This window comes from Crassostrea angulata, chromosome 2 (genome assembly GCF_025612915.1).
Source record: "Crassostrea angulata isolate pt1a10 chromosome 2, ASM2561291v2, whole genome shotgun sequence".
Classification (NCBI taxonomy): domain Eukaryota; kingdom Metazoa; phylum Mollusca; class Bivalvia; order Ostreida; family Ostreidae; genus Magallana; species Magallana angulata.
Window position 1 is genome coordinate 66,480,743 of NC_069112.1, and position 16,474 is coordinate 66,497,216.

General features: G+C 33.4%; 2 protein-coding genes and 1 pseudogene across 2 annotated transcripts; 1 reads left to right on the forward strand and 2 right to left on the reverse strand.

Annotated features, from left to right (window-relative positions):
- Positions 1-4,738: 4,738 nt before the first annotated feature.
- On the reverse strand, positions 4,739-5,411 carry LOC128172786 (uncharacterized). The gene is made up of 2 exons (XM_052838533.1): positions 5,234-5,411; positions 4,739-5,045 (listed from the first exon to the last, which is right to left on the reverse strand). Exons 1-2 carry the CDS (start codon positions 5,248-5,250, stop codon positions 4,745-4,747), a joined length of 318 nt encoding a protein of 105 aa, XP_052694493.1. The 5' UTR covers positions 5,251-5,411; the 3' UTR covers positions 4,739-4,744.
- Positions 5,412-6,708: 1,297 nt separating this feature from the next.
- On the forward strand, positions 6,709-10,295 carry LOC128174748 (uncharacterized; annotated as a pseudogene).
- A 117-nt stretch (positions 10,296-10,412) lies between these two features.
- On the reverse strand, positions 10,413-15,391 carry LOC128172640 (uncharacterized). Its single transcript, XM_052838416.1, has 6 exons — positions 15,335-15,391; positions 14,550-15,017; positions 13,384-13,857; positions 12,876-13,002; positions 12,583-12,713; positions 10,413-12,415 (listed from the first exon to the last, which is right to left on the reverse strand). The coding sequence occupies exons 1-6, from the start codon at positions 15,350-15,352 to the stop codon at positions 11,861-11,863; spliced, it is 1,773 nt and encodes a 590-aa protein (XP_052694376.1). The 5' UTR covers positions 15,353-15,391; the 3' UTR covers positions 10,413-11,860.
- Between the last annotated feature and the right edge of the window lie 1,083 nt (positions 15,392-16,474).

The window sequence follows — 16,474 nt, forward strand, 5'->3', positions numbered from 1 at the left end:
ATGTCTCCAGTCGAAAAATAAAAGAAATATCACGACTTGGTAGCATTTTATAATCACACTCGTTTCCCCTTTATATATAAAGAGAGAAGGTAAGCAACTCCCGTTTGTTTACATTAAGGTACCACCTGGGAAATTCAAACGATTACTATATCAAAAATCGCTATACCTTTGGTGTCTTCTATTTTTCTCACTTCCACACATATCCTTCTACTTGAAGACACATATAAATTAGCACGCTGAACCGTAATCTATCCAATTAATAAACATTTGTCACTCGCGACCACGATAATTTGAAACGTTCCAATTAGAAGCTACGGAAGTTAGCTGCAAAGCGACATCTATGCTAAGAACGATAACTCGTCTCGTGTTCCGAATGTCATTGACTTAACGGTAACGCACGAGAGGCCAAAAAAAGTTCGGGAAAAGTTTTAGCGCAATATTTAAGAAAATGGATGTAGATCAATTGTTTACCTTTCAAGCAGTAATTAATGGCCATAACTTGGTCATCACTGGCCAAGCTGGGACAGGCAAAACATACATAACAAAAAAATTGCAAAACACATTAGGTATACTAAAAAAAAAGAAGGTATCAATAGTTTGCTCTACAGGCATTGCAGCAACACATTACCAGGATTTGAAAGCCCAGACACTTCATAGGTGGGCTGGCATAGAAGACGGCAGATATTCAAATGCTGAAATTTTGCATTTAATCTAAAACTTTTCCCGAACTTTTTTTCGGGCCTCTCGTGCGTTACCATTAAGTCAATGACATTCGGAACACGAGACGAGTTATCGTTCTTAGCATAGATGTCGCTTTGCAGCTAACTTCCGTAGCTTCTACTTGGAACGTTTCAAATTATCGTGGTCGCGAGTGACAAATGATTATTAATTGGATAGATTACGGTTCAGCGTGCTAATTTATATAAGTTTTCAGATAGAAGGATATGTGTGGAAGTGAGAAAAATAGATGACACCAAAGGTATAGCGATTTTTGATATAGTAATCGTTTGAATTTCCCAGGTGGTACCTCAATGTAAACAAACGGGAGTTGCTTACCTTCTCTCTTTATATATATAGGGGAAACGAGTGTGATTATAAAATGCTACCAAGTCGTGATATTTCTTTTATTTTTCGGCTGGAGACATATATAAGGGGTTGTTAATGATAATTAATAAAAGAAATTAAAAAAAAATTGAAAAAAAAATTGAAAAAGGGGGGGGGGGGGTAGTGCACGGTCCAGTCCACAAGCACCTGTGATCTGACGTGTTGAACATTGTTGAGTGTGTGTGTTTTTAATAAGACGATAAATTAAAGTTTTTAACAAATGACTGCATATGATTTAATGTATTATAATTGCTTCATTCTTAAATTTGTTGTGTTAATTCAACTTTGTGATAAAAAATAAATAAAAAATTCAAATCTGCGTTGTTTTTGTATAAATGTATAATTGAACTAAAACAAGTTTTCTCTATACATTTGAATTTAAAAAAAACCAAACAAACAAAAACACAGACACACATAATTGTTGTGGCAATTGTGCAACATTTATTGCGCGAAATGTTGTCCTTGTTCGTAATTAAGGAATACCTTGGATAACTGTGTCTACACAACGTAAAAGGCTGATATGAGAGCAAACTTGTGTTGCAATGCTTGTGTAAATGATGAAAACATTACTTAGAAGCATGACAAGTGCATGCATATTCAAATGAAGGTTTAAAACAAATCTTGGGCACGTAATTCATGTGCATAATGTAAGATGCAAACTTTGTATTTTTCGGAAATCAGGTCGATACTTTTTTTCATGGCACGTGGACCTCGCCCTATTCATCGCTTCGCCCTATTTATGTTTTTTTTTTAGCTGAAAGCTCAAGTGAGCTATTCTGATCACATTTTGTCCGTCGTCCGTCTGTCTGTCCGTCCGTCCGTCCGTCTGTAAACTTTTTACATTTTGAACTTCTTCTCTAAAACCGCTTATCCAATTTCAACCAAATTTGGCACAAAGCATCCTTATGGGAGGGCAAATATAAATTGCAGAAATAAAGGTCCAATCTGTATTCAAAGCGGAGAAAACCTTGAAACTGTAGAAAAAGAGGGGTGCATAAAAAAAACCGTCTTCTCAAGAACTACTGAGTCCAATTCAACGTAGTTTAGCATAAATCATCCTTATGGGAAGGAAAATATAAATTGCAAAAATTAAGGGCTAATACTGTTTCAAACCTGAGTTATTATGAAAATAATAATAAAGGAAAGGCGTGTTTCAGCTTCGGCATCCGGTAAAATGGGTAGGCAAGACTTGGCCTTGGCAAAACAAAAGATTGGCAGTTATTAATCTGCCAATCTGATTAAAATTTCTGGATATTTGATGGACCAGTATATTTGTATTCGCTGTAAATATTGCTGCAAAATAATGCGTAATTGAAATTGACGATTGCCGATCTGCCCCGGCTTTTATTTTGCCACGGCCCGGGTTTGCATGCCCATTTTACCTAGACTCGTATTCCATACTTCTAAAACGAGGTTCTTTGTTTAAAGCAGCCATGACATTACACGAAAAAGGGTCGATCTGACTATGATGAATTTGCTTGTTATGCAACAGTTCGCGTATGAAGGGAATTTTTTTTTGAAACATGTAAAATATATTGGTGCCGATTTTGTGAAGTAAATTGAGCCTAAATATTTCATTGCGTTTTCACACATGACGTTGGTGTTAGCTTGTTCTGATTTTCGTTTCGTTTTCATTATTTATGCTTTGTAACCTGGGAACTATCGTCTGTATTTCGTGATTTTTACGTATCAAATCAAACAGAGACTTCGGTAAATCAAACAGTTAACTGTTTACCTGCGCAAATTAAGCAAAATCTGATGTATCAAAAAAGTACTGAAATACAATTCATTCTATCGGTCATTCGGCATTATCTTTTGCGTAATGGTAGATTAATGCAATAGGTTTTGTTGAGATACTCGGCATTTTCTCGAGTTTATTCAGTTTAAATAGAGTTTGAGTTCGCTGACAGAAATATGTAGGTATATACATGTATATATGATTAATTTCGAAAAAATAAATTGTGTTCTTTATTTGTTATTGTGCATGTTTCTTGTGTTTAATTGTTTACAATTTCTATTTACTAACCATATTTGAGTGTTAAGCTTCGAATTATAAGCAAGATACAGAGATATGCTCACAATTCTATGTTTGTACACAGATCTTAAAAACTAAATATTAAAAAAGTTAAAAATTTGTCAATATTTATTAGCAGCATATATAGTGATATAGAGGTGGAGGTATAGGCGATGACGTAATTATTAGGGTCACCTAGAGGGTATTTTTAGAAAAGGTAGCAATATAGAGGTCGTGTTCTCATTGGTGGACTGGATATAGAGGTGATGACGTAGTTACTATTGAGGCCCTATAGAGGGGGACTTTTTAGAACAGTAAATTTATAGAGGTCGTGTTCTCATTGGTTGCTTTTAGAAAGGGAGGTTGAATATACAGATTTAGTGAGCATGTGTAAAAAAAGTAGGAGGTTTTAGGTTATGACGAAACCATAAGATGATTCTATGGTTTGAGAGCATGCGCTGTAGTATCGATAACGTAAAATAGATGATATTAAGCAATACGTGAATTTTATTTAGAAAAAATAGATCGATTTGGATGACCTATTTTGAGCAAACAGTGAAAATAAGGTGTACTTACCTGTGCACAGAGAGAGATATTTTAATAAAAAAAATTACATGAAAAAACAATTTTTTATCATTTTTCAAAATGCCCTTAACACCAAACGGGCTGGATACTGCTTTACCAATCCCTGAGCATGAAGACTGGGATTGGGAAATAGCAATGGATCCCTATCCTTCTGGGAGGTTAAGAGACATTGATGGCAGACTAGTGTATATGTTTGATTATAAGTACGAACAGTACTTACAAAATCTACAAGACCAAAAAGAAGAAAAAGAAGAAAAGAAGAAGAAGAAGAAGAAAAAGAAGAAGTAGCAGAAGAAGAAGAAGAAGTAGAAGAGAAAGAAGAAGTAAAGGAGAAGAAGGAAGAAGAAGACAAGAGAAAAGAACAGTAGCTTCTTTGAAACTCAAATATTTCAACGGTCGTTTTAACGGCCACCAAATTTTTCGAAAAGATGTATCTAATACAATGAAACGTGTGCATTAGAGGAAAAGTATTATTCGAGTACAGTAGGTGAAAAGGTTTTTTTTTCCCACCGAATGTACTGTATAATGAAAGATTTTTTCTTGACAACCTACAGTTAATTTTTTCATATGCTTAATCAGTTAAGTTTGTGATAAATAACTGTAGGAAGCAAGAAAATTGAAAAAAAAATAACGGAAATTATATGCTTTTTAAGAAGAAAACAAATTAAAATTATGTTCAATATTTTTTATATAACATTTTTTTTTAAAAAAAACATAATTTTTATAAGAATAGGTTTTATATATAGAACATAATTGCTATCATTTGTTATAATGTCTAAAAAAAAATAAGTGAATGGTATTGCATAAACGTGATGAAATAATAATGCCCTTATACGTATTTTTTACAAAGAATATTTTTAGAAATGATAAATACAGACATATATATATATAAGACAAAATTCTTTTTTGAGATATAGGTATTTTTCATTTCACATCTAGACATCAGTGGAAAAGGTAAGTTTTTAAATCATGATAAATTACTTAATGATGAGAAAAGAGAGGTAACTCTACAAACTATACAAGCACTGCGAAAATTTCCCGCTAATCCATTAAATACATGATATCCTCAAGTTCTTGTTCAATGTTATCAACTCTCGATTGTAAGTCTGTTAAGCGTCTTTCAATTTCTTCTTTCTCTTCTTTTAACTCTTCTTGTCTATGAATCATCCTCTCCAATATAACACTGTCAATGTCAATTTCCATTTGTTCTGCCGTTTGCTCTTCTTCTTCTTCTTCTTTTTCTTCTGTTTCTTGATGTTGTGTTTCTTTATTTCTGAATTGCCGTAGGCCTTCACAAGAAGTACCTACTTCTTTGGTTGATTTTAAGGGGAGATTGGAGTTACTGTAATTATATAAAAAAGAGGAGGGTCAATGTTACATAAGTTTATATTTTGTGCTTAAAATAAGTGAAAATTAAACAAAGAAAAACATTCGGTAGAAAAAAAATTGTTTTATATAAAAAGTTTTTTTAAATATTTTTTTCTATATTAAATTATCCTTTTTTTCATTTGTTTTAAATAAAATGCATACCTGAATGTGAAATGCATGGTATTTTCTGTAAACTGTATGGTAATGCTGTTATTAGCTGTCAAGTCATTTCTAAAAAAAAATGAAGAAATGAATATTAAAAATTTAAAAGGATGAATAAAGACAAAAATAAATAAAATAAAATCTGCATAGATTTAAAAAAAAACTACTTACATAATAATTACTTCCATTTTTTTTTTGGAGGGTGAATTGAATTGTTCAGATCTGGTCAGAAAAAAATGAACTTGTCCTATTGGGTTTAAGATTGCAAGGTGATTTTCTTAAAATTTAATTTGATTTTTATAAAAAAGAGATGTATTTTCCCTCCAATTTTTAGTACTGTTTAAGTTTTTTCTGATTGGATATTGGTTTGGTTTTGTTATATATTGTGAATGTTGAATTTCCCTCCAAAACCTATTTTACTCCTACTCATTGGATACAAAAAACAAATTTTTTGCAATTAGTACAGCGTAAGATTATCTGATTGGATATTAGCGCTGTCTTGTTATACATTGTAAATGTTAAATTTCCCTCCAAAAACTATTTTACTTTTTCTGATTGGATGCAGAAAATGAGTTCTTTGCAGCTGGTACAGTGTATTGAAACAGGTTAATGATATGTATATTATCCTACGGGTGTAGATAAAATTGATACCGTAACCCTTTCAAAGTTTGATAAGATTGTACTTATAATGATGTGTAACGTGACGAGAAAAATTTTTTTTTGTTAAGATGACATCGATTTCAAAAATTGAAAGAGAAGCGCATAGTTTTCAAAAATTGAATACAATACTTGATACATTGGTAATGGGTTTTGTAACATTAGTTTAAATTTTTTTGCGTATATTTAAGAAAATGCTGAATAAGTAAAATACTTTTTAAATAGGATGACATTATTGAATGAGAAGTGCAAATCACCCCTCACCCCCCCCTTTTTTGCAATTAATTGTAAGAATGAATCAACCCATGGATGTGATATGCTTTGACTCTGGTAAAAGGACACAAAGCTGCTGACTTTGTATTTTTTCACTTCTTTTGGAAAGGTTTGACCTAATAAAAGTAATTGCATTTACAATAAAACCAGCTCGATTAGAAACTTTTTTGACCTAATGGGTCAAGTTAATTTCTACTTTTATTCAATATTTTTGTATTAGTGATTTCGGTTGACAAATAATTGTGCTAGTTCAATTTATTTTAACACAGATTTACTACACTTCACTTAATACAAGGAACTGTTGCTAAAAAAAGGGCACATTTTATGTCATCATGTATAGGTCAGCTCTCTTCAAGTTTTGAAACTTTGGGGGTTCTTCAATTATAGGATCAATTGCTACACCCGATTCTCCATTATCGTTTTTGACCCGCTAATGTTATGAGGGTCACAATTAAACTATATAAGTAAAGGTAAAAATTTTATCAGTACCGCACTTTGACTTCATTTCACACCGAGTATCTTTTATTACGTGTTGAATTGTAAAAATGCAATTTGCTGTTTTTCTCCTGTTCGGAATTATTGGACTGTCGGTCCAACAATGTAATAATGTGAACCGTTGTTGTCGGGAAACCGCTCGCGGGTTTGATTGCGCCTTGAAGAGGGATCCATGTTCCTGTATTTCTCTGTGCGGGGTGGCAGACAACAAGATTGTGGACATTGGCCGCGCTACCCACAGAATATTTGCTTCAGAGAAAATAATTGTCCATCAGCAGAGCTCCACAGTCTTTACAAGGATGCCATGTCAAGGTATGTTTTTGACAATATTTATTCAAAGACATCATATTTTTTATGTAAAAAAAATAGTTACAAAAAAAAGGGGGGGGGGGGTGAGGATTATGAATTTGTAACTGTTTACAAAAAGACTCAAATAAAAATCTGAAATAAAAGAAATGTTAAAATTAAGTATAAAATCAAAAAAAACCTATGCTATTTTATAAGTAAAAAAAATAATTATGGGGTGAGAAGACTATTTCGGAAAAATGTCGGGTTTTACGTCATCCCTCTTCAACTATTGAACTTTATTGAGCGCGCATTCTTCGAAGCAAAATGGTAGGTATATGACATGTGGATTGTCATCCCGACACTTAGAATTTTATATTTTAATATGGGGGGCTTGATGGAATGAAAATACTTGTTAGATTGTGAAAGGTGTTTAATGTACTTAACTCACGACCCATTTATTTTCCCATTAAAAGATCGGATTGCAGACGACGGTTACCTGTCAAATTGTCATACCCCGCGATTTAATTTACGGAACACGAGGTCACATTTTTTATAGTTGATGCATTGCATCATTGAAGGGTGGGGAAAAGGAATAGACTGAAGAAAGTTAACAGATAAAGAAGAGAATACCTTGTGTTTTGTCATAAAAAATACCTACATATTTTTTCTCAACTCGATTTACCATTCGAATTTCATCATCGATTTTTTTGGTAACATGATTACGCACGTGGGGGCCAAATTTCGATAAAAAACATTCACACCATGATTTTCACACACTATGTCAGAATATTTAGATTTTTTATGATTAAAAAACAATTTCACTTAAAAGAGCAAAAATATTAAAGCAATGCATATTTAATATGTATATATTTTTTTTGTTTTGAAGAACCGTCAAATAGCCATCGTGCGACCTATGAGGCGACAGCCAGTGAGACCAGCGCCACCGGAGGGGATGATCGTAGTTCATCTCCCTCCGAGGACCCCGTCCCCTCCGGTGAGCCTGTCTCCACCGCCCTCCCCATTCAGAATGCCAGTGAGCCCTCAGAGAGGAGCGAGGCCCCAGCCACCAGCGAGGCCCCAGCCACCAGCGAGGCCTCAGCGACGAGCGTGGCGGCCACCGGGGGCCGCCACTTCCACACCGGCCTCCAGAGGACCCCCACACCCAGTAGTGGTACGCCCACCACCACCACCCCAGGGAGTTCCAGCCCACAGGAGGAGGCCGGTGTGGAGACCACCGGGGGCCGCCACCGCTACCCAGGCCGGGAGGAGGAGGCCACGACACCAGTAGAGGCGGGGGCGAGGTCTACAGGTAGAATAGGTAATTCTACCCACCCCTCCTCTACTGGTTCAACACCACCTGATGTTTCGCCTAGTTCTACCACACTCATATTAGGTAATTTGCAATCAAATACTTATCATATGAATTTAAATTACCTTTACTTTTTATTTTTACTTGTGTTGTTTCTTCCAATAAGTATTTATAGATTTATCATTTATTCTCAAAAAAAGCAGTTTGATACTAGACAAAAAGCCATAAATATGGCTGGTGTTTATAAAGAAACCTTATTATTATTTGCCAACAATCTTATTATTGTAAAAAATTAAAATTGTGCAAAAATATGAAAGAATACACAAATTACTAGGAAAGTCTACTTTCAGTGAATGAAACAGTTTTCAATTTATTAAAAATGTAAATAGATGAAAGAAGAGTGGAAAACCCTTCTTAAAAGTACATGTATTTAATATATTGTGAAAAACCTTATCCTTAAACCTTACCCCTCCTATATTAACAGTTTCTATTCATTATCAATAATAGAGGGAGACTTTGTCACACAGACAGGACTGGTAAGGATCATAGTTTCTTTAAGTAAGATTTGTTCTATTTTTTTTTTAGGGGAGGGAACGACGACTCCGATGAATATCTTGTTTTTAGGAAGTGGTTCCGTCATGTAGGAGAACTGAGATCCCTGTTTCCATCGGCACCAGTTCTGGCCCTCAGTGCTACATGCACCAACAAGATAAAAAAACGTGTCATGAAAGTCATGGGATTAAGAGAAAATGATACTACCCAGATCTCTATTTCCCCAAATAAGCCAAATATCAAATTGGTAGTGAAGAAAGTGAGTAGTGAAATTGAAACTGCAATTTACTGGCTAGTAGATGCACTTGGTTTACTTGGGGAATCATTTCCAAGAACTCTTGTTTACTGCAACTCCATATCAGACGTTTCTAAGTTATACAATCATGTTGTTAAAGAACTTGAGAACTGTACAAATCTAGTTGAAATGTTTCATTCAGAGACTCCTGAGGACAAACAAGAGAAAATAGTGTCAGCATTACGAAATAAAGACAGTTGTGTACGAATAGTGATTGCTACTTCAGCTCTTGGAATGGGAGTAGATGTTCTGAATTGCAATTCAGTAGTTCTGTATGGACCTCCACGATCAGTTGTAGATCTCGTGCAAGCAGTTGGCAGAGTTGGAAGGGATGGTTTACCATCGGTTGCTTTAATTATTTACAATTCCCACCATTTGCGAAATGTAGACAAAGAAGTGAAATCTTTTATTTCTTGTCAAAATTGCCGCCGAAAAGAATTGTTGAAAAATTTCATATCCGACACTGACTTACTTAAATTTACTGACGAAACATGTCATACATGCTGTGATTTATGTGCTGAATTGTGCAAATGCAATCATTGTTCTGTGTAAGATATTGAAAAATTGTTTAATAATGAATGTTTGAATTGCTCAAGTGACAGTGATGATACTATTGATTATGATTGGAATGTTGATGAACTAGACATGGATTTTAGTTTGTCTGATAGTTAAAAATGTTTATAAGACAGCAGCTGTTTTTGAAATCTTATTTATTGATTAAAGAATTACAATTTTTAATGTTCATTTCTTTCTTACAACTCCAAATTAATTGAACATTGTATACAGTGACAGTAAAAAATCAAAGTACGTAAGTACGGATGGGAGTTGATTTTATGGATTACTATTTGATTTAAAATCAATGATATGTAATTTCGAATGGCAAGTAGTTTCTTGGCACCATTAGAATTACGCACATATTTTTCTAATACCGGCATGAATTTCAGGGTTTTTCCAACAAAAATACCCCATATGAATCATGTTGTGTGTGTTCATATGTGTAGATAAAATTAATTTTTTCAAGCTATGTACTCGTGTATCAGTAATTGAAATAATTCTTGATTATTTAAGGATCCTAGCAATAATAAACTCTTGTCTTGTTTAACCAGACGCTCGGCTGTCTCCATAAATATCCGACAAGCAGAGAGTCTCTCTGCTTGTCAGAGATTTACGGACAAATCTCCGACAAGCAGTGAGCCGAGCGTCTGGTTGAACGAGACTAAAATGAACTCTGGCGTAGGAATAATTCCTATGCCAGAGTTCAATATAGTCTTGTATTCTGAATCATACTACTACAAAATCACCTGAATTGTTCGTACCTTTTAAAATCTGACTATTTTCAAGGTATTTAACTAATTTTATCAATTATTTTAAAGTACTAAGTCTTGCCAGCGGTTATGATTTGTGCTTAAGTGGAAACACTGTTTCACTTCCGGTTTGCCGGAGTAACTGCATAGGAGAGCTGATTAAAATCAACTCCCCAAAAAAGACTTTAAATGAAACTGATAATACAAGATACAGGAATCTATCAGGTTTTTTTTTTTTATAATATGGACTTCTTTAAAATTCCTTTGAAAGAACAGTAACTTATATAGTCTGATTGAAAAGTTTTTACTGTTAATGAATAAAAAACATATCTGTTTATTTTCTCATTAATTCAACATTATAAAAGGTTTGATTTTAATAGGACTGATAAGAACTGTTCCATTCACAAACACATTTACAATGAAGTGCCAAGGTTGGACAATTTTGCTTGTTTTCTTCTATATGTCAAGTTTGCAATATAGGAATGAAAATAGCTTTGTTTTGATTATGCTTTACTGTATACGTTTGAATGGTATTTAAACATTAAAATAAATATAAACAAATATCCGAGCATATAGAATGAAATATTATTGAATGCATTTCCATTCCTGTAATTAATATTTAAAGAATACCGTTATACACTGTATATTCAAGTAAAGTTTGAGCCCATGTTTATGAAGAAGTTCAAAAATTTATTCCAACTTGAAATCTGGTCTCGAAATATAAATCAATTACTGTTTGCAAGTGCAGATGAAAGGACATTAAATCACAGATTAGAAAATTGATATATTATCAAGGAATGTTGCATTTTCCTAAAAAGGAAGCAGTTAGTACTTTCTATTGCGCAAACGACTAAATGGAGTTGACGGTTTGTGTCTGTGAATCATGATTGGCAATCCTTTGATCGAATTAGAGTACGGGTCCTTGTCCACAGAAAGGTCTCGACAATGCAATTGTCTCTTTGGCTGATATTCTAAACATCTAATTTCCAAGAGTTCTTTTGCTATCTTTGAAACATCCACTTTATAATTTGGAAGTTTGTGGAACCCTTTTCGGCCTTTTATTTCAGAAATCACATCGAAGTTTTTAACGTAGTTGATTAAATGTGGAAATTGCTTGGAACGTTCAATAATGTTCTCTTTGGTTTGATGGCCTGAAACAATGTTCTTACTGTCACGATTGATCATTTCAATATATTCGTCCAAAGCGATATTGTTGTTTTTTCCTCCCTGCAGGTTAATTGTTCGGTTGGCAATAAAGCGCTCCCTCTGTTGACTGGTAAGAGTATGGGGATTTTCACTCATGTCGACCAATTGTACACATCCAATAACATATTTCAGTTTGTTTGTTTTATTAAATATCGGCATTTCATATTTAGCTGATCGCACAGATCTTGCTCCATCTCCCATGTCAATTGCTGTATCAAGATTCTTTAGTAAAGCTGTAAGTTTAAACACTAATACAATGTAGTTAAATAATTCATCTGTATCTTTACATGGTGCTGGTGAAGACTTTTTTTTTGGGTGGGGACAACATGCTGGTGTTTGATAGTCTCATGAGCTTTCAAGCTTCCCACAGATGCATACGATTTGTCACAAAAGTGACATTTGAAATGACCATCTTCATCAGTATCTAACCAATAGTTCTCAGGGTGATTAGGGTCTTCCAAAATCGCTCTTAACTCTTCAAATATGTCATCTTTGTTGTCAAAAAACCATTTTTTCACTATCGTTTGGCACAAGTCGTTCATCCACGTTATTTTCTTGTCGTCACTTTCATCTTGAAACCCTTCTGGTAAATCAATTTGTGAATCAAATTCACTCTTGCCAAATTCTTTCAAAAACATGGTGCAGCATATGGCATCAAATACTGAATAGTAAAGCATTTTATATGCTCGGAATGAGTTTTTCACATCATGTTTCACGTTCCTAGCATTCAATAAATTCCGAAAATAATACAATGTTCCTCTGTCCGTTTGTGATGCTGTACTATAGGTTAGCTTTGCTATGGCCTGAAAAACAATATATATATATATATATATATATATATATATATATATATATATATATATATATATATATATATATATATATATAATACACATTTCAAAGTAAAACATAGATGTAATTAACACCTAAAATTAGAATTGTAGTCCATGATGTATTATATGTTACCTACCTCTAAAAAGTTCATCATTCTGTGCCAGTCTTCTATTTTGGAAATGAATCCTTTGAGACTTTCTTTTGCAGACCCGGCATTTGACATGGCATTCTGTGCGCCTTGAATGCGCTCATCAGTTAATCTATCTCCTAAAAGAATGAGAATATGCATTAAAATAATTAATTTCACAATTACATCTGTGGATTATTTATTGGGTATACATAGTGGCACATGTACATGAATTAGATATAAACTAATTGATGTTGTATATTATTATATATAAAAAAAAATTGCTAAAAAGTTGAACAAACCTCCAAAAAACACTTCCTCTGCTATTTCTCCATCTTTCATGGGAACATATTTCTCGGTCAAGCCTTTCAATAACTGGATAACATCTTGAGTCTTATTCTCGTTGCAGTCGAACAATCCTATGGAGTACTGCAATATAAGAAACCTTATGATATATCTTCATAAAAATAAAATGAGAACTGGACAAGAGGGAAACTTTAAGCTTTTCAAGATCTAAAAGTAAATAGTATGTAAATTTGTATGACCCCACCATATTTTCGCTAATTTGCAATCGCTTCTTAAAATTCATGTTCATGTAATAGGGCATGGTGTCTGCAATAAACTTGAAACCCCAATCAAGAATATTTGTGCCAAAATAGAATTATTAAAGTTGACACAGTAGTTGTAGAAACAAATAAAAATCTGACAAGTTTGTAAACAGAATATTAGTGACAGTCACATGTGATTTAAATTTGATTAAGCTTTCTGTTCAAGTAAGCAAATAAAAATGGTAAAGATTTTAAGACACACCTGCTTTGTTTTAATGCCAGAAAAGTCACTGTATCTATGTTTCAAATGCTTTGGATAGATATGCTCAAAGATGTCATGCATTTGGTCCAAGTTTTGAATTACTGATGTGGCCATTAGGAATGTCAATTCTTCCAAGAGCAAAGCCTGATCATCTAAAGATGGAATAAAGTTGACTGCAGACATCTGGGCCACCTCATCAGCCTCCAATGAAGTGCTTGGAATCACCCTATCTACAACCGCTATCACATTGAAGAGATGTAATGAAATAGTTTTGCTTTGGGAGGTGCGGTATGTGGGGATAATATTCTTGTCCCAATTATCACCTATCAATTGGTATTTCAATTCTCCGCCTTCACTCCAATTCTTCTTGATATCAAGTATTTCTGAATCTAGAAACGCTTCCCATGATGAAAGTTTCTTAGAAATGGACTTTGAAGTCGTACACAATCCAAGTTTAGCCAATCTGTCAATATCCTGTAAATATAAACAAAATGTTATTTAGGTTTAAATATTTCAAATAAGAAATGTTTTACAAACATGTTACATATACAGCATCTTTTTAAATCCAGAGTACCAGTAGTTGACTCTTGATTTTTTGTAATCTCTCAAAATCAATACATGTATTTATTAGGTCATCAACTGCTAAGTGGGTGCCAGTGTATCAGGTTTGATGTTTGTCAAGCAAAGGGCACTGGACAATAATTTGACCCTTCATATTGTGACCTCAAAATCAATAGAAGTCATTTACTTTCAATAGGATATCATAACATTATGATGTATTCCCATTCTTACATTAAAGATAATGATCAGACAGCATTTGGTCTACTAACTGAAGAACCCTGCTGAATCCACTGACAGAGGGACAGATAGGCCAAAAGAGAGCTCAATCTCCCTGGTTTGTGTCTAAGAAACGGACCCCCATTTCAAAAATAAACCAAATTTTCCCAATTTACTTATTAATAAATTCCAATTTTGTTACAATAATTGAAGGAGATTCATTTAACTTGACATTTGTTTCTATAATTCAGTTTCATTTTCAGAAACAAAATGCACAATAACATCAAAGCACAAAATCTAAGAACACCCTGTACCCCAAAATACAATGACAGTTTTGAAAAAAGCTGAAAATTACATGTAATTTGTAAAATATTTTAAACGAATCTTACTCTTTGTTTACAAGCTCCGTGAGTCAAGATGAATCCGACCTGATATTGTAAGCATGACATCTGGTCACTTCGGCCATGGAGAGCAGTTGCAACAGTATTCATTAAGTGCACATACTTCTTTTCTGTAGGAGGAATGACTGTATCGCTGATAATAGATGAAACTATCTGGAGCATGTTTGGAGCTCTAATTTGTATTTCTTTGTTAAGCTCATCCCATGTGAACCTGAATATGGAGTCATATGATTTTGTCTGTAAAATTGATCCCGATCCACGCTTACAAAGTCTTTGGCACTCTTTAGATACAATCTTTGAGGCTGCAGAGGAAACCAGCTCAGGAACAGAATTGCTTAAAATGTCTAGAATGCACTTGTCAACATTTTGTCCTCGACACAATACACGGCAAATTTTCTTGTGAGATTCATTTGAAATAAATACAGATCTTTCACCATGACTGTAGTACACGGATAGCTATTCAAAACAGAAAATATAACATTTATTTAACAAGATCAATACATGTATTACATATATATGTCACAGTGTTTTCAAATTGGAATAAAGCCCATGGAAATTTAACATATCAGTACATCTCATTGTAAGCTATTAGTACATTTCATTGTAAGCTTATAGTTCATATAATCTGATAGTCATAAATTTCTGATTAAAAATCTCTTTGTTGTACAAATCACAGAAAACATTACACATGAAATTTCTTTTTCCAGATCATTTTATTTGTGTTAAATCAAAAGTTGGTAAAAAGTTAGTGTGAAAATACTTTAAACAATTACCTGCATCATTAAAGACATCAACTAAAAACTTAAGTCCTGTAAGAAAAAGAAACAAACGTGGAAATAAATAAAAATCAACTTTAAATGTAACAGAACAACAAAACATTGTTAATATATACCAACATTCTATATGCCTAATTTATCTGAACAAGATTGAATTATTAAGGAAATCAATATGATCATGTAGAATTTATTCTTCATTTTGATGAATTATTTAAAAAGTAATTATTATGAAGATTTTTGTTCTACAGTAAAATTCACTGAGTGAGGTTTCAAAGATTGTTATTATAATTGTATATAATCTGCTCCACTACATCTAACTTTTCATTCACAGAATTAGATTAAATCCCATACAATCCTGTTATACTTATTTTGTTAGTATGAACAGAAAAATATTAACTCAACAATTTCATGAGAATGTTTGAACAAGGTAGTATATTTTGCATAAAAAACAGAAACCAGTTTTCCTCAATCATTCATTTACAACAATTATACTTTTGTTCATAACATTTTTTAAAATACTTAAAAAAAGCTATATTTGGTATATGCTCCAATATAGCCTTGTGGATTTTATCCGACGTTCAAATTCAATGTGACTTCTTTTTTGCTTTAATTATGCCATAGCCTTTTGGTTTCAACTGCAGCTAATGCCAGATATGTACCAAAATTTATCAGAAATAACTTGTTTGTGTCGTAAATTGGGACATAATATTGCAGGATAAACAAAATACATGTTTACTATCTTGAAATATAAATGAGATATTTGTGCTTGGGTCAAAAATGTGAATATTTTTTTAGGCAAGCTTGGAGGGATAACAGCAATCTATGGTCTGGACTTACAACTAAAAAACACTCCTTGTTTAACATTCTCAAAATTTCATAACATCATAACAATTAAACATAATGACAATGAATTCATCATAAGCATACCTTCACTTCACCTACAAGATCAGAACCTTGTGTTTGAGGTGTTTCTTTGCCAAGTTTGGCTGTACTGGTCTCAGAAAAACCCAGGGATCTTCTAGCAGTTTTTTCCAATGGCATATTTGGTGGTGCTGGAGAAGAACTCTTGGCTATTATGTCGTGGAAAGTTGGAAGATTAACTAAATGCACAACAGAGACTTCTGATGAAAATAGTTT

What these genes read in the sequence shown, in the direction of transcription:
- LOC128172640 (XM_052838416.1), bottom strand. An exon ending in AGAGGAAGTGTTTTTTGGAG is followed by an intron (nt 12,714 to 12,875) that starts GTTTGTTCAACT and finishes TCATTCTTTTAG; the next exon opens with GAGATAGATTAACTGATGAG. An exon ending in GAATGATGAACTTTTTAGAG is followed by an intron (nt 12,416 to 12,582) that starts GTAGGTAACATA and finishes ATTGTTTTTCAG; the next exon opens with GCCATAGCAAAGCTAACCTA.